The sequence below is a fragment of the Perissodus microlepis genome, chromosome 16 (assembly GCF_051167445.1).
Source record: "Perissodus microlepis isolate ML-2025 ecotype Zambia chromosome 16, ASM5116744v1, whole genome shotgun sequence".
In the NCBI taxonomy this organism is placed as follows: domain Eukaryota; kingdom Metazoa; phylum Chordata; class Actinopteri; order Cichliformes; family Cichlidae; genus Perissodus; species Perissodus microlepis.
This window is the reverse complement of record NC_140476.1, coordinates 1,939,259-1,962,307: the sequence shown is the minus strand read 5'-3', so window position 1 is coordinate 1,962,307 and position 23,049 is coordinate 1,939,259. Positions and strand designations below refer to the sequence as shown.

Here is a 23,049-nt window from a genome sequence, read left to right as displayed (position 1 = left end):
AGAGGACAAACAAGGCACCAGTGAAGGATCACCCTGCTGTGCTTTGATCAACATTTCTCTGGTCATATTCAAGCTCTGATTAATGTCCTCAGGAATCATTTCAGGGACGTCACATGTGGAGATTTTTACAGAATCAATGGGTGACACGAAAGAGTCGTCTTCATCAAGCGTAGCCATAAACGACCCCGACAAATCCACAATCTCACCCATTTTACGAGCCTGAGCACGAGTAATTGCGCACGCAGGAAACACCTCTGAAGCAGTGGAGTCTGAGTCAGCAGCAAGGGCAGGAACATCAACAACTTCTGGCGGGGGAAAAACATGCCCACCAGCTAGATCATTACCAAGAATGAAGGAAACTCCTTCGATTGGTAATCGCTGGCGCACGGCGACTTTAACGTAGCCCGACACTAACGGCGAGTGCAGGTGCACCATATGCAGAGGGGCTTTGGTGACACTCATTTTTATTCCCCACACTAGTATGTCGGAACCACAGGATGTTTTTTCAGACAAAGGCAGCACAGACTCTAGTAAAAACGAGTGGTACGCACCCGTATCTCTAAGAATCGTGACGGGCACTTTATCATTTTCTTCACCCGTCAACGAAACAAAGCCGCATGACACAAATGGTAGAAACTGCGGATCAACGTCAGTTTTCGGGTTTTGTTCGGCCTCCACGTGCACCTTTGGCGAGCAAGCGGTTTTAATCAAACCCACGCCTGCGGGGAATTTAGTGCCCCTCGCTTCTTTTCTTTTTAATACTGGACACGCAGCAATCAAATGTCCTGAGTCGTGACAATAAAAACATTCTCGACCGTTTGATTTAGCAATAAACGGTGATACGTTTTTACGCACTGCTCTTGGTGACTTTTTTCCTTCAGATAAATTTTCCTGAAACGAATTCTGTGCACAGAACACACTTTTGTGCGTTAAAACAAACTCGTCAGCCAGGAGAGCCGCGTTAGTGAGAGACGACACCTTTTGTTCGTTTAAATAAGTCACGATGCGTTCCGGCAAACACTTTTTAAACTCCTCCAGCAAAATAAGAGTTTTCAACTCTTCCACGGTTTTAACTTTACATGAACACCACCATTTCTCAAACAACACATTCTTTTCTCGCGCAAACTCAACAAAAGTCTGGTTAGCAGTTTTATTAAGAATCCTAAATTTCTGCCGATATGCTTCAGGGACAAGTTCATACGCCTGCAGCACAGTTTTCTTAAGAGTTTCATAATCTAAACTCTGCTCAATAGACAGGCTTGAACACACTTCTTGGGCTTTTCCCACAAGCTTACATTGGAGTAAGAGGGACCAAAACTCTTTCGGCCACTTCAAAGCAGCGGCTATGCGCTCAAATGCACTAAAATAGGAGTCTACCTCAGACTCGCGAAACGGGGGAACCAACTTGATGTGCTTACTTATGTCAAAACCAGCAGAAGAAGAAGCACTTGTGCTTGATGACGTTGGGGAAACATCAGCTGAGCCCTTTTCAAGCTCAAGAGCCCTGATACGGAGATGCATAGCTTGCACTTCCAGCTCCCTGTTGCGGGTCTCCACCTCTTTTATGCGGAGCGTGAGGCGCAGATCCTCAGTGGACGTACCTTCACTGGATTCAGAAATCCGATCAGCCTCCGTGCCAGCAGCAGACGCATCAACTGCGTTAGCATCCGCTTCAGATGCAGCGCCATCTGCGCCTTTCACTGGCTTGCTTTCCGCATCATCTCCCCGTGGTAGAAGCACACCTTTTTCCACTAGCTTTTCAGCCAGGGTTTCCTTCAACTCTGCCTTGCGAGCACTGTAAGACACTTCCACATCGTAAGAGTTAGCCACAATGAGCAGGTCCGCTTTCTTACATTTGTCAATTTTTTCCCATGAAGGTGCCTCCACAAAATCTTCAAGTGAGAAATCCATTCTCACACACCCCCCCCCCCCCCCCCCCCCACAAAAAAATAAAACCGCTAACCAGAACAAGACACGCCAACCCTACTCACCAACAAGCGAGAAAAGAGATGGAACGAGCCCCCAATTATGTTATGGCCCGTCTAGGCGCGGCCAGACCACAACATAAAGGGTGATCCATCCCCGTCCAACCCCAAGCAGCACGTCACACACTTAATATTTTGTGACAGTGATTTATTTACAATAAGTGCAGTTAAACAAAGGAAGGGAGCATATCATAACTTCAGGGTGAACCCAAGGCCAAAACAACAAACAAAAAGTAACCCATCTCAGGAATAAACACAACTTACCTACTCAAAAGAACTAAACCAAACGACAATCACTTTCCTCCCTGCCTAACAAAAACAGGAGAAAACTGATCAAACAAAAAGGCGGTCCACCCCTACATGCTCTTACATTAACATAATATTTTGACACAGTGAACGGTCTGCCGGTTGGGTTGGGCCGAGGATGAATGAATTGGCAGTCCCTGGCGGTCTCTTCTTATCCGCTGCCTCCCAGTCCTCAGCCAATCGGTGTGAGCCATCCACCCTGGATGCACCAATCCCGGAGGAGCACCTGGACACTCAAATTCACACATGATTACGATCACAGTCGTAACAGTAGGTCACGGGTCACTGAGCTTACCAAGCCAATTTAAGTTCCAATAATTAGTTCTAAAGGTTTTGGAATCAATAAAATGACAACAGTGCCCAAATTTATGCACCTGCCTGATTTTGTTTAAACGATTATTGCACACTTTCTGTAAATCCAATAAACTTCATTTCACTTCTCAAATATCACTGTGTGTGTCTCCTATATGATATACGTAACTGACATTTTTTTATTGTAACAACCAACGATTTATACAGGAAAATAATGACTATTAACAAGGTTGCCCAAACCTTTGCATCCCACTGTACTTGTGCTGTCTGTGTCTCATATACTGTACAAGAATCTTGTTTTGGTGTTGGTCTGCAGGCATTTATATGTCTGTAACATCTCACCGTTCTGCTGACAAAGACGACCTCTGTGGACTCGCTGGCCTCCGCTCCTCCTTTCCAGTACAACTTTTTCACTTCATCAGAACTTAAGGAGCAACTGAAAGCACACATGTGAAAATTTGCATCTTTATAGAGCCATTCAAACCACATTTATTATTTCACGATGCTTGATTTAGCATTGTGTGCAGATTTATGCTGCCCTTCTTAACCTCAGCTGGGCAAATCTGATTAGATAATCGAGACCTAATCCAGAGCTTCCCAAAGTGTGGGGCCTGCCCCCTAGGGGGGACGCAAACATTTTTCTTGTAAAACAAAGGGGGGCCTAGCAAAAAAAGTTTGGGAACCACTGACCTAATCTAATAGTAACTTTAACTTTGGACTTCATTTTGTATGACACATTTTTATAGGCTTGCCAGCATGTGATGTCATCTTTTATGGTCTCTCAGCTGCCTTCATTATTATTGCTGTTCCTTTGCTTGTAGTCTTTCACTGGTGTGCATTTTTTTATTGTTTGTATTTTCTGCTTTGTATCATCTTTTTTCTTCTTCTTTTGACTCTCTATTAACTTTACTTATCTCAAGCCCTAATATCTAACCTTCATACTGGGCAGTAAAACAGTGTTTTCTTCTTAATACTGTTAACTCCAAGAGAACTATTTGTAATAGGAGTCTGAGATTCCAGTTACAAATGGATTTCAAGAATGAAAAGAAAAGTCGGAAGAAGGTTTAGACTCCCTAAACATACATATAACACATCCTGTAGGCTTACAGCCTAAATGTATAATATTTGTTTAAGCCTCATTGCAGTTATTCGCAGCCAGTGCTCCATGCTGCCCATGTCGCCCATATCAAAAACCGCTACTAGGCTGGAGGCATTTTACTCAACAGTCGATCCACATGTGACCCACACATTAGCTTGTAAGTGTTTTGCCCCACGAGTGTCTTTTGCGAAAGCCTCAGGATATGTCCACTGCATGGCGGTAAGCCTCCGAATCTCCAGCTGACAGTGGCGTGTCTAGAAAATTTTTGTTGGGTGGGCCAGGTAGGGGCACAGATTTGGAGAAGGGTGGCAGATGTAATTGGCAGATAATGTTAAAAAAAAAAAATCTACCAACCCTTAACAATAATTCAATAACCCTGTAAACCTAATAACCAAATGCACGTTTAACTCTTATTAGAATGAGATTTTAACCACTACGGTGCAAAGTTTTTAGATACTGCGTTGATAAAGTACAAGAGATACAATCAGTGCTCTGTCAGTGTTTATTATTATGTTAACTTTATCTGCCTATTTAAAAAAGGCAGATTAAAAAAAGAAGATCATCTTCTCACAAACTGGTGTTTGATTTTGAAACAGGAAAAAAGTGGGGAAACAACTGAAAAGACTAACATTTGAATAAAACCTGAAAGCAAGTAAATACTTTCTATGCTGCCTTATGGTAAACTTTGGTAATATTGATAAAGAACAACACTGGCTGATGATGAAATACAGTCAGCTGGCACGGTGACACTGCCAGTATTAACCTGCAGGGCTGGACTGGGACAAAAAATTGGGCATTTTCACTACAGACCGGCCCACCAGGTATTAAAGCCATAAAGCCTTTGAATGAAAACAAACGCTGTTGTGACAGTGATGTACAGTCTTTTTGGTATATGTATGATTTCTATACATTTTACATCAGATACAAATTTTGTTTACAAGATTCAGATAATTATTTAATAAAAGCGAGATATTTTAAATGAGAATAAGAAAGAAAAGTATTTCCTTGTGCCCCCCTCTCCCTGTTAATGCCCTCCCTGCCCCCCTGGCAAAACTTTGCTAGATCCGCCCCTGCACAGTTACCAGCTGTCAGCTACTTAGAAAAGGATCCTGGTGTTATTTGTCTCTCAGAAACAGTTCATAACTTCAACTCATTCATGTCACCTAAAAGGTAAACCTGTTTCTCCATCACCTGTTCAGCTCTGATGATTCAGTAAGGACATCTCCTGGTTTCATCTTCATGTTTCCCTCTCACCACATATCCAAACCGACATCATGACCAGCAGCTTTACAGCTGTGGCTCCAGCAAACATCAGCTGATACTAGAAATTAATATTAAATAAATTCTAACAACAGCTGATCAAGCTTAAACGTGCTGCTGTTGTTTAGCGCGACATCTGCTGGTTTCCTCTTTCTGGCGCAAAGTGGGCGATAAATAAACAAGAGAGAAAAGCCGATCAGCTGATCATTGATCAGTTTCATGATTGAAGTAGCAACAGGAGAGGCAGGGGGAGAGAATGAGAGAAGAAGAGGCAGCTGTGCAGCAAAGACACAGAATAACTCCAGCTTTGTGTCTTTTTTTCATTATAGCTAAAGTCCGGGACAAACTGCGTCCCTTCTCAGCTCAATACCAAACGTGTAATATTTTCTCTGAATGAGGGACCATTCCATTTTTTTAAGGAGCCGTTGGCAACTCTACTAACTAACCTTATGAATAAAATAAAGTTCAATATCAGTAACATCATAGCACCCACCCAGCTGTATAGAAACTCCGTCATGCTAGCTAGTAGCAGTACGAGTTATTGTAACTGACTGTAAAAAGTCAGCACAACGAAAATAAACTCCACCTGAACTTATATCTGACCCAGATAGACTGCAGGTCATAACTTCTTACCTGAAGTTCAGTTCTCCTGACACTCGGACTGGCGGCTGCCTCGGGTCTCTCCTCCTGCCTCCCCTTTCCCTCATCCACCTGCTGGCCTCTGTGGAAGCCCGGCCATAGCCACCACCAAACAACTGAGTTATTTTTACACATCGACCTGCATCTGGCCAATCCACAACCTCTCATTGTCCATGCCGTTACAAAAAAAAATAAAAAATAAGTCACCGGGCATATGCCCGGTATGCCCGATGGCCAGTCCAGCTATGTTAACCTGCAACGAAATCTGCAGCTCCATACAGCAATGTTACGACTTAGATTATATCTTATAACTCATAACTCTTATGTTAGCTCCCCTCAGTAGCATACTGTCTGAAATATTCCACGGCTGCAATAATTCTTTAAGTGTTATTTTTTCCTTGGTATTCTAATTTCACGAAGTTTACTAAACTCAACAAACTTAATATTACTTACCGGGACATTTATTCTGTCCTCATTTTATTTCACCGAAAAATTGTTTTCTGCGGTGCCTCTTTCGTGCTTGGCTCTCCTACCTTTGCTAACATGATGCACATAGTGCAGAAGCCGATGCTGCATTCACTTACACTCGGATATCTGAGCTTCACCGTGAAAACATAATCATACATTTGAAATGTACGATTATGTTGTACAAATGTACAAATAAAATTTGATTGAATTTTATTGTTTTACCTTTGGGGTGGCACCTGGGGTGGCCTGTGCCCCCCCAGGCCACCACACTGGACACGCCACTGCCAGCTGAACCAGCTGCAGTGCTGCTGTAGCTGAAAGGGCAATCTGCCATATGACGGTGATTAAACGCGTCGCCACAAGGTGTCACTGCTGGGCTTCCCAACACACCGAATGGACCGATAACACCTGAAGAGCTTCCTGAGTATGCCCAGTTCTTCTTTTCTTCAGAAAGCAGCATGACAGTTTATTATCACGATTACTTTTGCTTTGAGGTAAAATCACAAGCACCAAAGTGTCCCCTCTGATGTTTGCTGTAACAGTTCAGGTCACAGCGAGGTGTGGACACACAGGTTTGTGGAAGTTGTAGCAGACAGGAAGCAGCCTTTTTATTTCTGTCAATGATAATAATGGCTATAAACTGCAGCTGCTCAGCACCTGAAACACTCTCCGGTTAAACTGATGATCAGATTTTATGAATGCATGACACCAAGGTTATGACGTCAGCAGAGTAATGGTAAATGGCCTGTATTTGTAGGAGGCTTTACTAGTCCCCAAGGACCCCACAGCGCTTTACATATCCAACCATCCACCCATTCACACATTGGTGATGGTAAGCTACATACCACCAGCCCAAGGACACAACGACCGAGACTGTTCAAACCGGGGCTCGAACCGGGAACCTTCCGATTACAAGGCGCCCTCTCAACTCTTGAGCCACGATCGCCCGGTTGAAAGGTTTTTATCACCAGAAAGGAAGCAATGCAGAAGCAGAAAACGTGCACGTGCGCGTGGCTGAGAGTGAGAAGAGGGAAGTCGAGGTTGTCTGTAAGGGAGGACGTGCGGATAACGGGAGCCACTCTTCACCGCGGCCGTGAGAGGAGCAGCCCGGGCTCCTGTGACAGACTCTGATTCAGGTGAGTCTGTAAGTCTGTGAGGACGCAGCGCTCACAGAGGCTTCCTGGGATCAGTTACGCGTTTATTGGCGATGAAAGAAATATTTGGCTCTTACTTAGCTGGGAGAACAGCTCCGGCTGTCACGCGTGTCCTGAGCTTTTATGACTGTGCACCGTCCTGCGCGCTGCTGGAAACCTTTGAGTCTTCAAACTCAGTTTGCTTTGAATCATCTTTATCGTGCTGACCTGAGCCGGTCCTGCAGCACAGTCTGGAGATTTACAGCTTTGCTTCTTTTTCATTCCTTCCATGTTTGACTTCCTGTTTATTTATTTTAATATTAAGAGTGTTTCCGTGGTGTGCGCGCGTGCTCGTCTGTGTGACTTTGTTTTATGTCGGATCAGCACTTAAAGGCTTTCAGCAAACCAAAGAGCGAGCCGTTATAGATCCGGACACTTTCTTCGGAATCTGCTTTTATAGACACCATAAAATGAAGTACTTTTCCCCCTTTTTCTTTTCAAGTAAATATATAATTATCAAAACTGACCTGTAACACCACAGATGTTGCTGTAGTTCATAACATTAAAACGAAAAATAAATAAAACAAATGTATTTTACAGACATATTGTAATACATCTCAGTAATATTGAGGTAACATAACAACATTTATTTTTTTATAGAACTGTCTTGATGTTCAGTTTACCTTTTTTTGTTTTGAATGTAAAAAGAAAAATAGTAAACCAGTATAACCAGTATAAACCAGCTATATAAATACAACTAAACTGAACTGAATTATTGTTGAGTGCATGTAGCTCAGATTTAATTTGCTGCAGTGAGAAACCAGAAGTTTCTCACTGAAAACACATCACTGCGCAAAGAACAAAGAACAGCTTCATGATAGTTTATTTCAAGCCAAGTTTGACTCGCTACTTCATCAGTAAAAAGTTGTTTGCATTTATGACACGATGCCTGTAATACACCTGGGGTTTGGCTGCTAAATCTATTTGTTTAACTGGTTAGCAGCTGCATGCATAGAGCACACATTTGCAAAGTACCACAATCCCAGAATTTCCCTCCGTGATGCTCTGTGATGCTCTGTGGGCTCTCCCCACTGTGTGGATCCTTCACAGAAAGCTGCTCTCCAGGATGTTTGACTCTGTAGCTGTTATTGTTATTTGCTTACAGCATGCAGAGGTGGAACAGCTGCTGTCTGTGAGCCTGACACCATCTAATCCTGTGAGTGTGTGCTAAACACTGTTTAAACACAAAGTACTGGGATTATATCACTTTATTACTGTGATCTTGTCACTAATCTGAATACAATGTGGGCTCATTACATTTCCAGTAACACCTGCTGGAGCCCAGCCAGACTTCATGAGGAAGATGAAACAGTGTGTTTACACGCAATAATAGATATGTGACCACAGCATGTTTTACCTTTGTTTTACAGGCAGACATGTTAACTGCAGGCCTCGTGGTCGGACTGCTCGGTGGTAAGATATGTTTGGGCTTTACTCCTGGTGGAGGATGTGCTGCTACATGATGCTCAAATATCCCCAGAAATGTGCATGTTTGGGCTCGATTTGTAATTTGTACTTTTATATTTATTTAAGGACTAACAAACCTAAAGTTATTAAAGACCATCTGCTCCATTTGTCTTTCTTTCATGAGCCATATTTAAATCATACAGCTAGTACAGCTCTATGATTTACCATGTCCTGGCTTTAAGTGTGCTGCATCCATACTAAATCCAAGTAAATGCATCCCAGCCTTATCTGCTTCAAGTGAAAGCTAAATGGAGTTTACAGCACACAGCTGAGGCTCTGTCTGCGTGTTAAGTGCTGATGTATCGACTGAGTGTCCTGTCCAAGTGTCTCCTGCGTTATGTGAGGCTCTTATTTATTGAACAGACAAAAAGCCCCTAAAGCTCTTCAGTCATCATTCTTGGCCTCTGCAGCTCGAGGTGCCCCAGACAACAAATATTTAAACCCTCTGGTAAACAATCATTCTCGAGCCGACTAAACTCTCAATAGAAACCAGCTAACTACCTGCTAACTCTGCCTAACCTTGTAAATCCTCTTGTTTATGACACTCTGCTGTTTTTAACCTTCAGTTTGTTTCTTTGATTTTAGGGATGAAGGAGCATTTAGAGCTAATAATACCACAATAACCCAACAGATCCATCTCATCTCACTGGAGATTTTTAATATTAAATTACGTTTCACTTAGTTTAATTCAATTTATTTATTTAGCAACAAAAACAGCCTCGGGGTGCTTTATATTATAAGGTGAAGACTGGACAGTAACGCAAAGAATACAGAGAATCCAAAACAACTGATAGTAATTTGGGAAAGTTAATGACCCAAATTAGCCACTAGTGTGAGAGACTGCACTCCAGCCAGAAGGAAAAAGGTTTATGAGGCACAAAGAACCAATCAGATTTCTGTTTTTAAAATAAAATCTTTAAATAGTGAAAAACAAACTTGAAGTTGGTCCTGTCAGTGCCTGTCTGTTTACAGTTTGGCTGGTTTTCTTAAACTGTGCGTTACATCACTGATGTCATGATTACATCATTACTGATGTGTTTGTGTTTCTTTTTCCAGCCCTCATCTCGGGTCAGCGAGCGGAGCTCCTCGGTGCCACTGTTGGAGGCTCTGTGCTGGTTCCCTGTAAACTCCCAGCTCCACTAAGCCTGGCGTGGTTTTACTGGCAGGAGGACGGGACTGAAAACATTTTGATTCATTGTGAACAAAAGTGTAAACCAACAACATCTGACGTCTACAGGAACAGAGTTACAGTCTTTGCTTCTGAGTTTGGATCGGGGAACATCTCCATTAAACTTCACAGTGTTACAGCTGCAGACGACCAGAAGTCGTTCTGGGTCATGGCTTCCTTCAAAGACAGATGTGAGCGCTGCTGCAACTCAACACTGCAGGTTTCAGGTAAGGAAGATATCTTCTTACTTCCAGATCGAATACGTCTCCACGGGCTCCCTGAGACTTTTCATACAGCTCTGACTCTGATGTTCTTGTTTCTGGCATGAAGTGTTTGTGCTGATGTGCTCTGAATGTCTGTGGTGTGTAAACAGTGTTCACCTCTGTCACAGCTCCCTACAGAGATATAAACCTGACCATTGACACAGCAGACACTGCGACCTGCACAGCGCGTGGAGGATACCCTGAATCCAGCGTGTCATGGTCGGGTCAAAACACGACCGGTGGTGAATATGTGGACCTGCATGAATACAAACCGACCCACGAGAGGGACGCAAAGGATGGAACCTTCACTGTCAGGAGCTCCGTCAGTGTGAAGGAGCTGGTGTCTGTGACCTGCCGCATCACCAACCCTCGCTCCAACCAAAGCATCAACACCACCACAAAGATAGACAGAGATGGTGCTGGTGAGTGCAGCACATCAGCAAACCCCAGTATCTGTCAGAGTGGGAGTGCTGGTGGAGGCGGGGCTAGATAATGTTGTAACATTAGCACTATTTTGTTAAACTCAGTGCTTGTTTTAGCCTAATCAGTATTGAAGGGACGCTGCTGATATGTTTCTGTTGTACATCCGTCCCCCGATGGATGTTCACACAGTTTCAGGTAGAATCTGGGGAACATTTTTAAAATGAAACAATAAGCCATTAAAAATCATTAAAAGCCAATAAAAATCAGGGACTTTCTGATTCAGCAAACACTTCACTGAGTCGAAATCCTGTAAATCCTCCAAGACCTTGCTGGATCATCCTGCAGTGAATGTTTGATGAACGTTATGACAGAGATGACACCGATACTGCCATCACTGTCCTGACAGTGTTACATGGCTGTCCTTCAGATTCCAACTTCAATTTTATTTACACAGCGCCAAATCACAACAACAGTCGCCTCAGGGCACTTTATATTGTAAGGTAGACCCTACAATATTGCATACAGAGAAAAACCCAACAATCATATGACCCCCTATGAGCAGCACTTTGGCGACAGTGGGAAGGAAAAACTCCCTTTTAACAGGAAGAAACCTCTGACAGAACCAGGCTCAGGGAGGGGCGGGGCCATCTTTGACATACTTATAGGTGAATGAGTGGTGGTGTTATTACAGACGAGCTGAGCACTAAATCAGATAAAAAGTCTGAGAAATCAGACAGAAACTCTGTGTAAGGCCCAGGTGGACGATAGATGATAACAAATAAGACTGGTTTCTGAGTTTTACAGCTGGGGTGGACGAGGCTAAGCATCAGACTTTCAAATGAATTAAAAGTCTGTCTGGGTCTTTGGTTGATTAATAGGCTGGTGTGAAAAATTGCTGCCACACCGCCCCCTCGGCCTGTGCTTCGAGGTTTCTGGTAGTTAGAATGACTCGGGGGTGTTGATTCATTTAAACTAACATAATCATCCTGCTGCAACCAGGTTTCTGTAAGGCAGAGTAAATCGATTTGTTGATCGATTATTAAGTCATGTACTAACAGAGACTTGGAGGAGAGAGACCTGATATTTAATAATCCACATTTCACTGGTTTACTCTTTGGTTCAGATGTGGATACTGTACTGTTCTTTCTTTGTGATTGTTTATGTTTAAGTTGTTTGTTGCTGGTTTTTAGTTTGTTTTTTGTCTGTTTGGAAGCTGACACAGTCTCTATGGAGATGGGTTTTTGGGGGGTAGCAGGAGGAGAGAAGCTGCAGAGAGGCGTGTAAGACTGCAACTCTGCTTCCTGGTCCCAACTCTGGATAGTCATATTTTGGGGGGTTTGTAAATTTGTCCATATTTCTAGAAATGAGAGCTGCTCCATCCAAAGTGGGATGGATGCCGTCTCTCCTAACAGGACTAGGTTTCCTCCAGAAGGTTTGCCAATTATCTATGAAGCCCACATCGTTTCTGGGACACCACTGTCACTGTTAAAATTTCATTAATAAGAGAAAATATTCATGTAGCCTAACCTGGATTTTAAGGTAACCTGAATAATAATTACAGTTGTTGGTAAAGCAGCCCAGCTCATTTCTGTTGTTCTGTCATATTCTTCACAGGTCCAGACACAAATCCAGGAGTGCACTCATCCATAAGTCTAGTTTCTGGCTTAATAGTACCACTAGTAATAGCAGGATTAGCAGTAGGCACATACATCTGCTACAAGAAATGTAAGTAAAACATTGAGTTATGTTCTTTTAACATTTACAGTAAACATATGATGTAATGTTGAAAATGAATTGTTCAAACACTGATCAATAAATCAGTGGCAGCAATAATCAGTCAAAAGGATGAACAGTCATAGACCCTGTTAGGCTTTTGGATTCAGGTCTTCAGAGCTGTGATGGAGAATCTTTGCACTTTGTCAGCGTCGTGTCTTCATCGATGACCTCTTCGGGTCACATGCAGACATGCTTGAGCGATCAGCAGGAGCATACTGCTGTGATCGCTTCATGTTTTTGTGATGTTAAAGTGGGCGGGGTCAGAGCCACCGTTTTGACCCCGCCTACGGAGCACTTAGCTGTTTCATAAAGAGAGCGAACGTTCATCTGTCTGTAAAGTCACACAGGCTGTCCACAAACACACGTTTTAAATGAGACAAACGTGTCACACAGCACACAACAGCAACACAACATTATTATTAACCTGTAAACTGAGTCGTCTTTACAGTCGTACTGTAGCTATGGCTGTATTGTTGTGTGGTCATAGACTCAGCTGTAGCTACACAAGTAACACTGCTGTCACAGTTACACAGTGTATGAAGCAGAAGAAACGTTTTCTCAGAGAGGATTCATTAAGTCGGCCCTGATTGTTGCGGCGATCCATCAGAGGACATTTAGCTACCCCAGTGTGGGAGAGTAACGACTCCTCGGGGGAAGATCATTTCAGCTCAGGGCAAACGTCAGGGTAGGAACGTAGATCGACCACTAAACCAATAGCTTTGGTTTCATGCTCAGCTCTCTCTTTACCACAGCAGACCAGTACATGCACCTGCTGCCCATTCATAAAAGGATCATAGTAAAGCATCAGTACACTGAGAGGTAGCTGCTGTTTCTGTTTAAACAGATTTTTGTATTCTGTCCAGGAAGTTTACAAGGAAGTAAAGCAACCTTCAAACTTTGTTAACTGCCAGAAGTCAAAGCTCAGCAAGTCCTAACAGGTCGTGTTACAGGAGTGAAAGGTCAGCAGTCTGTAGAGCTGCAGAGTGAGTGATTGGAGGAACCTGCACCAGCTGTGCTAACGACACTTATGTGCCTGGTCTGTGATTTCTGGGAAGAGACAGAGGCTGTATCCCAATTCAGGGTCTGCAGCCTTAACGGTACTCAAAGACCGCTAAGGCCGGAAGTGCAAGGCTTGTGAAATGGGACGGTCTAGCCTCCGTCGCGCTGCCCAGGTTGCCAAGCAACCATACTAACAGCTGGAAACGTTTCATACAGCTTTGTTTGACAGAAATGATGGAGAAAATCGTTTGTTCATTTGTTTGTTTGTTTCTACATGAGCTTTGATCATTCTCTGATTAGGCTCAGTTATTGAACGGCGTATATTTTAAAGTAAAGGCTGTAAAACCAAGTTAGTACAAACGTCACTAATGTCACATAACTTTGCCGACATGTGGCCAACAGTAATGTTTTAATGTTCTTCGTTATTAAACATTTGCACATAAATAAGTGACATAATATTCAGTACTTACTTAAAGTTTACTCTTCGGGCGCAACTCATCCGCCGTTTTTTATCGGCAAAATTATCCACACCCACCGCCGCGCTATGCATTCTGGGATATGTTGGGCCACGAAGTCTACACCGCCACGTCCTTAAAATTCAGGGAAATGAAGGACGCATTTGAGGGCCGCATTTCGAGCAGCCTTTGAATTGGGACAGCCTTCGTCGCGTCGCTGTGACGTAATCGGCCTTAAAATGCGGCCTTTAAGGCTGCAGACCCTGAATTGGGATACAGCCGCTGTTACTAACAAGACTGTTAGTCAAGACACAGAGGCATAACATATCCAGGATTACAAAATAAAACAGGAAGTGACAGTGGCCGTAACTGAATTAGATTCGAGCTTAACCTCTATCTATCAGATCTTTGGTGAACCAGTCAGGATCTGGCTGTTTTTTCCCACATCCATATTTGACTTTCCAAATGAAACAATATTTTTCTCACAGCACTTCAGTTATTTAGTGTTTCCTGCTCCTAACTTTTTTCCTCTGCTTTTGCTTTTAGGCTGCAAATCTGGCGATGAATCCAACGGACAACTGAATGGAGGTAATTCTGCAGTGAGGTCAAAAAGATCTATGATGACACGATTGGGGGGTCACAGCTCCACAGTTGATTCTTGACTGAAGAGCTTTGCTTTGTTTCTGGTGTAGAACAGCCAGGAGGTGAAAACCATGCAGACCAACAAATGGAGCTCCAAGAAGGTAAGAAGGGGGGAGGCGGTCCTGGTGCTCTCACGGCAGAGGTTCAACATCTGGAACGCCTGGGAAATAGTGACATATTTGGAAATATATGGTAGAGACCATGATGGTGTTACCAACACTGTGCAGACGGCTATATTTCAAAATTAAACTCGTCACGGAGAGAAGGAACCCCTGAAATCAGCTCAAAGGGCTCTGGTAGTCATGCAAAGAGTGATCCTGCAGCATGAGGGTCTCGGAGCTCTCACATCCAAAGACAGCGTGTCACATACCACATGTCACATGTCACAGTTCTTTAATGTTTGTCAACCATTGTTTCTTTGATTTTGTTAGAATCTCAAGAGGCAGCAAATGAAGGGAGCAGAGATGACGAGGATCCACAGGATGAAGGTTTGGACTTTGGCTCACTCACAAACACAATGAGATAAGATGACTGACACACTCAGCAGCTACACTCTGATGTGCTGTTTCCACAGATGAGTGGGGAGATGCACATCGAGACAACGTGGACCAAAACCTTCTAGATGGAGCAGGTAGTGTTCGTGTCTGTGCTGCACCGAGTTAGCAGACATTGACAGTCTGTATTAATATGAATAAAAATGTAATTTTAAAGTAGCACTTTGGTCACACCTTAACTGTTTGAGTCCACTGTGATGGTGAACAGACACTGAATAGAAAAATGAGAAGTATTTGATGTCCAGATACTTACAGCTCTAACTGTGCTGCACACACTCTGGTGAAGAGGATTAAAACCTGCATTCATCTGTTTCACAGTCGAGAAATCGCTGTTGGATCGTTTCTGAAAAAATTTTTTGTCTGCTTTTCTTTTAGAAAGCCAGGAGCACCGCCCTGCAGGTGGTGCAGAGCAAGGCGGAGGCAGCGTGCACGCAAACACAGACTAAACTGAGGATGGATTCATTGTTCGACTGCACTCACACACGCTGTGAACAGGACGACGGCTGTGCGGCCGACACACCAGAGGCGTCGCCAGAGTCGTTTCCTGAAGAGTTTAAACCTTTTTATTTGCACAGTTCAGTTTAAAATGACCTGTTATTGGCTCGTTCTTAGTGCCAACGAGTTCTTCTCCAGGCGGACTCAGTGAAACCTACAGTAACACCAATGAAGGATGCAGAGAGCGAAAATGTTCTGTTTGAGCTCTGCTTTTGCCTCAAGACGCCAAGAAGGATGAAACGATCAACTGAACCGTGAGCCGGTGAAGCTGCTGTGACTGACTGAGCTCAGCTTTCCTCGAGCAACAAAACAAGGATTTCGTGTCTTTACTGTTTTCCAGCTGATCAGGGTCCGATCAGCTGCACAGTTTTCTTGTTTGTCACTTTATTTAAAGATTCTGAACTTTAAGAGTCTACAATCCAGAATGTCATAACTTAATGCTGTTTTAGATATTAGCTGACATCTGCTGTATGCTGTAAATACAGATTATAGGAGGCTGAATCCATCTTTGCTGTGTGAGAATGAGGAGCAGTGATGACTAATAATGATGACGATGATTCAGCAGCATGTAAATGGAGTGTTGCTATGAACATGTTCACAACAGTTTTACTCCTTTACTTCATCTTTTATATATTTATTTATACATTTTAATTTGTGTGCATTCGATACACAGCTGGTACAGTAACACACTGACAAACATGAAACAAGGGAAATTTAGGGACAGAGGGGTGGAAGAGGCAACAGGACAATTTATGCATGATCCACGTGGTCAGATGTTCATATGCTGCGCTCACTGATCCTCTGAAGCTAGTAATACTGACCAGGGAGCAGAAAGGAAGCAACGTTTTTGCAGGTAATTTCAGATGCATCAGCTTCACAAACAAACTGTTTCTATGCTGTCAGTGTGTCTGACAGCTAAAGGTCCAACTCACAGAGAAACGAAACTAACTCCACTCAGAGATGGAGAAAGATGAGAAAGGAAGGAGAGAGCTTCGAGTGCTCATTTAAAGCTTACATGTCAGTCCTCATGTTTTTGAATCAGTCCAACAGCGTCACGATCAGAACTGTCAGAGTTATTTTCCCAACTGGACCATTACAGCATTTCTTATAATGGTCCACGAGTCGGAATCTATTAAAGGTTTTTATTTATTTATTTTTAAAATTTTGAGTTTGTACAACCACAACGTAGGAGACCGGGGGGCGGAAAAGAGAAAGGAGAAAGGAGACGAGGCGAGGAGATGAGGCGAGGCGAGGAGAAGAGGCGAGGAGATGAGGCAAGGAGACGAGGCGAGGAGATGAGATGAGGCGAGGAGAAGAGGCAAGGCGAGGAGATGAGGCGAGGCGAGGAGACGAGGCGAGGAGACGAGATGAGGCGAGGAGACGAGGCGAGGAGATGAGGCGAGGCGAGGAGATGAGGCGAGGCGAGGCGAAGAGATGAGACGAGGCGAGGAGATGAGGTGAGGCGAGGAGAAGAGGCGAGGAGACGAGGCGAGGAGACAAGGCGAGGAGACGAGGCGCTCCCCCGGCTGCGGTTACGCCAAAGCACTTTGCCCACGCTGAGCCCTTACAACTGATGTTAGGCTCCCCCCACCCCCCAGTGCCACAAAACCCCCGACTGTACTCACTTTTCTGTTTACATTAATATAGACACAAGGTTCAGTTCCCTTTGCATCAAACCAGCGGAGCTATGTTTTTATTTCTTATGTTACATTTCAGAGCCGGTACTTTTTTACTTTGACTTGAGTAAAGAGGTTGAATCAGTACTTTTACTGGAGTATTCTTTAAATGTACTTTTGCCACCTCTGGTTATTCCATACTTGTTGGAATTTCACAGGATTTTGGATAACTGGTGCGACAACATGCGTTGGTTCACTTTGGAGCCTCATTTCATCCTAAAACTAAAGGAGAGTTTAACAGGATATTTAAAGAACGTGTTGAGTTTGTGTTAGCTGCAGACACACAGCCAGCAGGACCTCCTTTAATGATGCTTCCAGCTGCAAACATCACATTTCAGGGAGACTTCACTGTAAACACAAAGGTCTGTCACACCTGCTCTCCGGCGTGTCGCACGTGTCCACGACCTAACACACTTACAGTCATCACCACCACAACAGCAACACAACGGGCAGCTAGTGGTCACAAAAGCACCGAGCACTCACGGCTCCACTGAACCTCGTCTGGAGCCCGAGAGCGTCTCCTCACTCCTGGTTATGGATTACCGATGACATCATGACCTCGGTTCTTCTGAAGAGTCCGTGTGACTGTTGTAAAGAAATGTACAGTAATAAATGTGCATATGGTGTATATTTATATTAACTGTGTTAACACAAAGTGACGATCAGATTACTGTAAAGAATCAATGAATCTGCTGTTACGAGCACAGTTTGGGATTAAAAGTTCTAAATATTACTTTCAGTTACTTCTAAATTATATTTCATTTGTGTCATGGTGACACACCTGACAGCACGTATGTCCTTCCTGTGGTGATGTCAGTAAGTCAGGAATCCCTAACACGTGAGGACGATCAGCTCCAATCAGCTCAGGGGAATTTAAACCTGGACATCTGTGGGACTGAGTGACCCTCAAGGTGACCCCTTTTTTAACTTTTTTTTTTTTCCCATCCATTCGCTTCCGCTTATCCTTTTCAGGGTCGCGGGGGCGCTGGAGCCTATCCCAGCTGTCATGGGGCGAGAGGCGGGGTACACTCTGGATAGGTCGCCAGTCTGTCGCAGGGCCAACACACAGGGACAGACAACCATTCGCACTCACATTCACACCTAGTGGCAATTTGGATTATCCAATAAATCTATCCCCACAAGCTGCATGTCTTTGTACGGTGGGAGGAAGCCGGAGTACACGGAGGGAACCCATGCAAACACGGAGAGAACATGCAAACAGAAAGCCCCCGGCCTTATGGTGGAATTGAACTCAGGACCTTCTTGCTGTGCGGCAACAGTGCTAACCACCGAGCTGCCCTTTTGTTTTTTTTTAATTGAGAAAATGTTATTTTTTAATTTAGTTTTATTCTAATCGGTAAACAGATAATTACCATTGCAGAGGTGAGGGAGGAGACGCGCTGCTTCAGCTTTCATTCTAAACTACTTCTGAGCTGCCACTCGACTGATTACAGACGGTTATTGAACACTGGAATATTTGCTGGGATCATTTTCAAATGGCTCTGAAATATGATTAAAGCTTTTATCTGTTCGGACAAACTGTAGCCTCAAACATCAGACTCAATATTGAGTGCAGAAGTGGTTTATTTAGTATTCTGAAAGTTAGAATGAAATAACATCAGGAACATCACTACCCCACAGGCGGCATTTAACATTCCCATTGCTGTGCTGTGAATGCGAGCGCTCGGCTTATTATTAGAAACCATCGACGCAGTCAGAAACACCTGAAAGCAAACACACAGGAAGTGACCTGAAGGCCACTCCAAAGTCTTCATTTTGTTTTTCTAAAGCCACTCAGAGTCGGACTTGGATCATTGTCCTGCTGCAGATACAAAATGTGCTTCAGCTTGAGGTCATGAAGGTGTTTACTTGTGTTATCTTGTTGCTGTTGATGAGTGGGAAACACTCTGTTTCCTCAGATTGAACATACACAAGACAGGACAACACCACGTGGCACCTGTGCACACCACAGCACAACAACACAGGAAATGGTTCATGGCTGTCAGAGGTTTCAGATTCTGTTTGGAATAAAGCTCATTGATAAAAATTGTGAACCATGAAATCTGAAGATCTGAAACTGTAGAGGAGGACGGACGAGAGATCTTCAGTCACACGGCACCTCCGACCTTTGTCTTCTCAGACATTTCTCTGGAAGGTGAAATACAAGCTAATGTTGTGACCTTAGAAGTGGCAGTGCTGCTTCCTCTTCTTCACTGTGAGTCAGGATTTGCGTCATGAGGTTACAGAAAGCGGGTACTTCATAACAGAAAAACGAGAACTGTTGCCCTGATTTCTGTTTTTTGACCAGGTTATGTCCTTCAACGCACATACTAAACAAAAATGTAGGCCTGCTTTCTTACATTTGTGCAACATCTCTAAAATTAGAAATATCCTGTCTCAGAGTGACGCTGAAAATTTCTCCTGTATTGGATTCCCTTCATTGGCTCCCTGGGAGGCAGAGCCTTCAGTTTTCAGGCCCCTCTTCTGTGGAACCAGCTTCCAGTTTGGATTCAGGAGACAGACACTATCTCTACTTTTAGGATCAGGCTTCAAACTTTCCTTTTTGCTAAAGCATATAGTTAGGGCTGGACCAGGTGACCCTGAATCCTCCCTTAGTTATGCTGCAATAGACGTAGGCTGCCGGGGATTCCCATGATGCACTGGGTGTTTCACTCACCTCTCTGCATTTAATCATTAGTTATTATTAACCTCTGGCTCTCTTCCACAGGGTGTCTTTGTCCTGTCCTGTTTCTTCCTGTTAAAAGGGAGTTTTTCCTTCCCACTGTTGCCAGGTCAGTCAGTCTCTCTGTGCTGGGAACATAGTGATGATTATGGAGAATGTAGATCATTTACATAAACAGGAAATCAGCAGCTGGCGGAGGACCAACAACACTCTTGACTGGTTTGTAGTTTATTTGGAAAGTGAATGCTCTCATTTTAGATATGCTGTCATGGTCCCGGTGACTGGCTGTGTGAGTTCCACTCCAGTGGAGCCCACATCAACACACCTGTCATGCTCACCTGTGTGTGATCCTGGATAATCACTTAGCAGTATTGAAGACCACAACTATTCTTCATCTCTTCATCTGCTAACCTGTGTTAGTAATACGCCGCCTTTGCTTCTTGTGGTTTATTTGTTCGTGTTCACTTGATCCAGTCTGTCACATGTCCTCAGGTCTCCGTACCGCAGTGCCCCCAGTGCCCCTCCTGACCTTTCTCGTGCTGTTTCAGAGACCCACGTTCGAGTTCCACGTCCACACACATTTCTCCCGTGTACTGTGGGTCTCTTGGGTCTGTAAATGAAGCCAAGTTAAGATTGATTCCTGCTGTCTGCGTCTGAATCTGCGTTTGGGTTCACATTTACGTACTGGCCCCCAGGCCCGCTCCATCCATATACCCTATATATGATGGCCATAGAAGGGGGCACGAGGAGGCACAATTACCCCTGAAATACGAATGCCTGTGCATAGAACCTGTGCACTATTAAGCTATTTAAGCAGGATTATCATTTTTAGTTAAGTAAAAGGAAAATCAGTTATTTTCTACACAGAAACGTCCTTCTTGTTTGATGATGACTCTCACTGAAGCTAAAACAGTCTTAAACTGAACTGCTGTGATCTTTTCCACCAGTGGGAGAATATCTGCACTTTATCAGCCACAAACACTAAGCTACAGTATGAACCAGGGGGCATCCAACAGAGGTCAAAGGTTAAAGTGCTTTGAATATAACAGGAAGGAAAGATGAACTCTTGACCTTTGCAGGATTATTTATATTACATCAGGCTCTAGTTTCAGATGTGAGTAAGATGCTCGTGCTCGCTTCAGCTATCAAACCGTCCTGTGATGAGTACTCGCCACAAAGAGCTGCGACGTCTCACACTCACTTTACTCATCTCTTACAATAAAACAACAATCAGTGGAAACTATGGACCAATATAATAGCAGGATATCGCCGTCCCTCTCTTTCTTCCCGAGTTAATGCACTCCTTAAAGCATTGTTTATTCCAGCTCTGTTTTCCAGAATGAGCTCAGTTTTATTTCCAGCATTGCAGACACGTGTTTACTGCTGCTGCACGGGGGCCTCGCACCCGCATCAACCAGGTTCTGTCAGGAAGGAGCTGCAGGTGTTTCTGAAAAGTTGTGACAGTTGGCTCAGATGCTTTAGAGGCCACAGGGAGCACCGACACACTCAGAGTGATGCGAAGATCAAGAAAAGCATCAGAACGAACATTACAAAGATACAGCAGTCATTATCTCTTTGTCTGCAGCAGGAGACGGAGAAAAGACGGGGGCGGCTTTCTGCAAGCTGCACTACATGAGAGACATCTCCATCAGGAGGTAAGACAAAGATCACTTTTTTACATGTTTATGGTGAAATAAATGAAATGAAAAATGAATATGTTAAGAAGTATATTTGATTGTTTGTTCTACTTTTTAAATTTATTTATACAGTAAAACTGTTAATTTTCATTTGTTGCCTCAAGGCAACACTGTGCAGTTAGCCTATTTTTTTCAGGCAATATAATGCATTAGCATATATGTGCAGAGATGTGTTTGGGTGCATTTACATGATCGATTTTTTTACTTTACAATCGACTGATAATTACAGGACATGGACGTAAAAAACCTTTTACGGAAGGAAACCAAAGGAATGTGAAGTTAGGGACATTCCCTCAGAAAATGAGGACAGCAAGCTTTCAGGGAGCTACAGTGAGGTGGAGGATCCCTGAGTCAGGTTTGAGGGACACTTAAGAGCTCAGGGGTCAGGGGTCAGTTGGTAAACTAATTGTGTGTGTGTGCATCTTCCTGTTGCATTTCTTTCTTTCTAATAAATAAATAAATAGATAATCTATTATTATCATTACAGGTGGATCGCAAGCAGAAGAAGCACATCACTGTCCCCTGCCCTGCTGCGGTGCAAGAACATAACAAGAACATGGGTGGGCTGGACCTGCTTGACTCACTGACTGCACTCTAACGTAACAAAGTTAGATCCAAGAAATGGTACCACCGGCTGGTCCACTTCCTGGATGTGATCATCGTTACCACCTGGCTGCTCTACAGAAGAGACTGTGAAGGCACTGGCATGGAGCAGAAAGACCAAATGAGGCTCTATACCTTCAAATCATACATTGCAGAGGGCCTCTGCATGTGTGGGAAGAGCCTGGAGAAGAAGAGAGGTCGTCCCAGCCAGTTCATTGCTGGCGCATATGAGGAGAAGAGGAAGAAAGGACGCACAGCTCCCATTCCAGTCCAAGATGTCCGCCTGGATCAAACAGCCCACTGGCTGATCATGACTGGGGACGATGCAGGGTGCCGGGGTGCAATGGTGCACCAAACGTGCACCTCTGCTTCACCTCCGACTGCAACTGCTTCCTGAGGTTCCACGCTGAATGAACAAGACAGATCCCTGATCCAATGTTGGATGTATTTTGGTGTTTTATTGTTCTGTGAAATGTTTGCATTGTTTACTTGTTTGTTTATTCGTTCAACCTTGTTGCACTAATACAACTTATTATAGAATAACTTGGAGTTGGACTACCCTTGTTGCACACGTTGCCTTGATGCAACAAACCAATATCTGTTTGGGGGTGAAATTTTATGACTGATATATTATTAGGGGCCCTAAAGCTCCCCCAAAATAGGGTGAAATATTTTTTAGAGGGTTTTAAAGTTACTGAGAAGTTTACTTAAAGCTGAGAAATATTTTCTTCCACAACGATGCCTCTCGTACATCGTCTTATTATCCTTTGGAGACGCCTGCGTCGTTTCCAGTCAAAACAAAAAACTTGCTGGTTGAATAAAAGTACCAGGGGTACGAATAATTATGGGCTTGACTGTATATTTATTTTCTGTATTTAAATTTTGG

The 23,049-nt window shown here is 43.7% G+C and overlaps 1 protein-coding gene across 2 annotated transcripts; it reads left to right on the top strand.

Moving 5' to 3' along the window:
- The first annotated feature begins 6,395 nt into the window (after window positions 1-6,395).
- LOC146370173 (uncharacterized) lies at window positions 6,396-17,835 on the top strand. 2 transcript variants are annotated; one of them, XM_084908710.1, is made up of 11 exons: window positions 6,397-7,205; window positions 8,368-8,418; window positions 8,633-8,675; window positions 9,786-10,124; window positions 10,289-10,582; window positions 12,198-12,308; window positions 14,360-14,401; window positions 14,506-14,556; window positions 14,887-14,943; window positions 15,030-15,086; window positions 15,385-17,835. In XM_084908710.1, exons 3-11 carry the CDS (start codon window positions 8,639-8,641, stop codon window positions 15,453-15,455), a joined length of 1,059 nt encoding a protein of 352 aa, XP_084764836.1. In that variant the 5' UTR covers window positions 6,397-7,205; window positions 8,368-8,418; window positions 8,633-8,638; the 3' UTR covers window positions 15,456-17,835. The 2 variants fall into 2 exon arrangements, with proteins under 2 accessions (XP_084764834.1, XP_084764836.1); XM_084908708.1 differs by having other exon boundaries at window positions 6,396-8,418.
- Window positions 17,836-23,049: the final 5,214 nt, after the last annotated feature.

Bases quoted from the DNA above. Each gene is read 5' to 3' on its own strand.
- LOC146370173 (XM_084908708.1), top strand. From the start codon at position 8,263: ATGCTCTGTGATGCTCTGTGGGCTCTCCCCACTGTGTGGATCCTTCAC. The intron at 8,676-9,785 runs GTAAGATATGTT...TTCTTTTTCCAG, and splicing joins CGTGGTCGGACTGCTCGGTG to CCCTCATCTCGGGTCAGCGA. The intron at 10,583-12,197 runs GTGAGTGCAGCA...TATTCTTCACAG, and splicing joins GATAGACAGAGATGGTGCTG to GTCCAGACACAAATCCAGGA.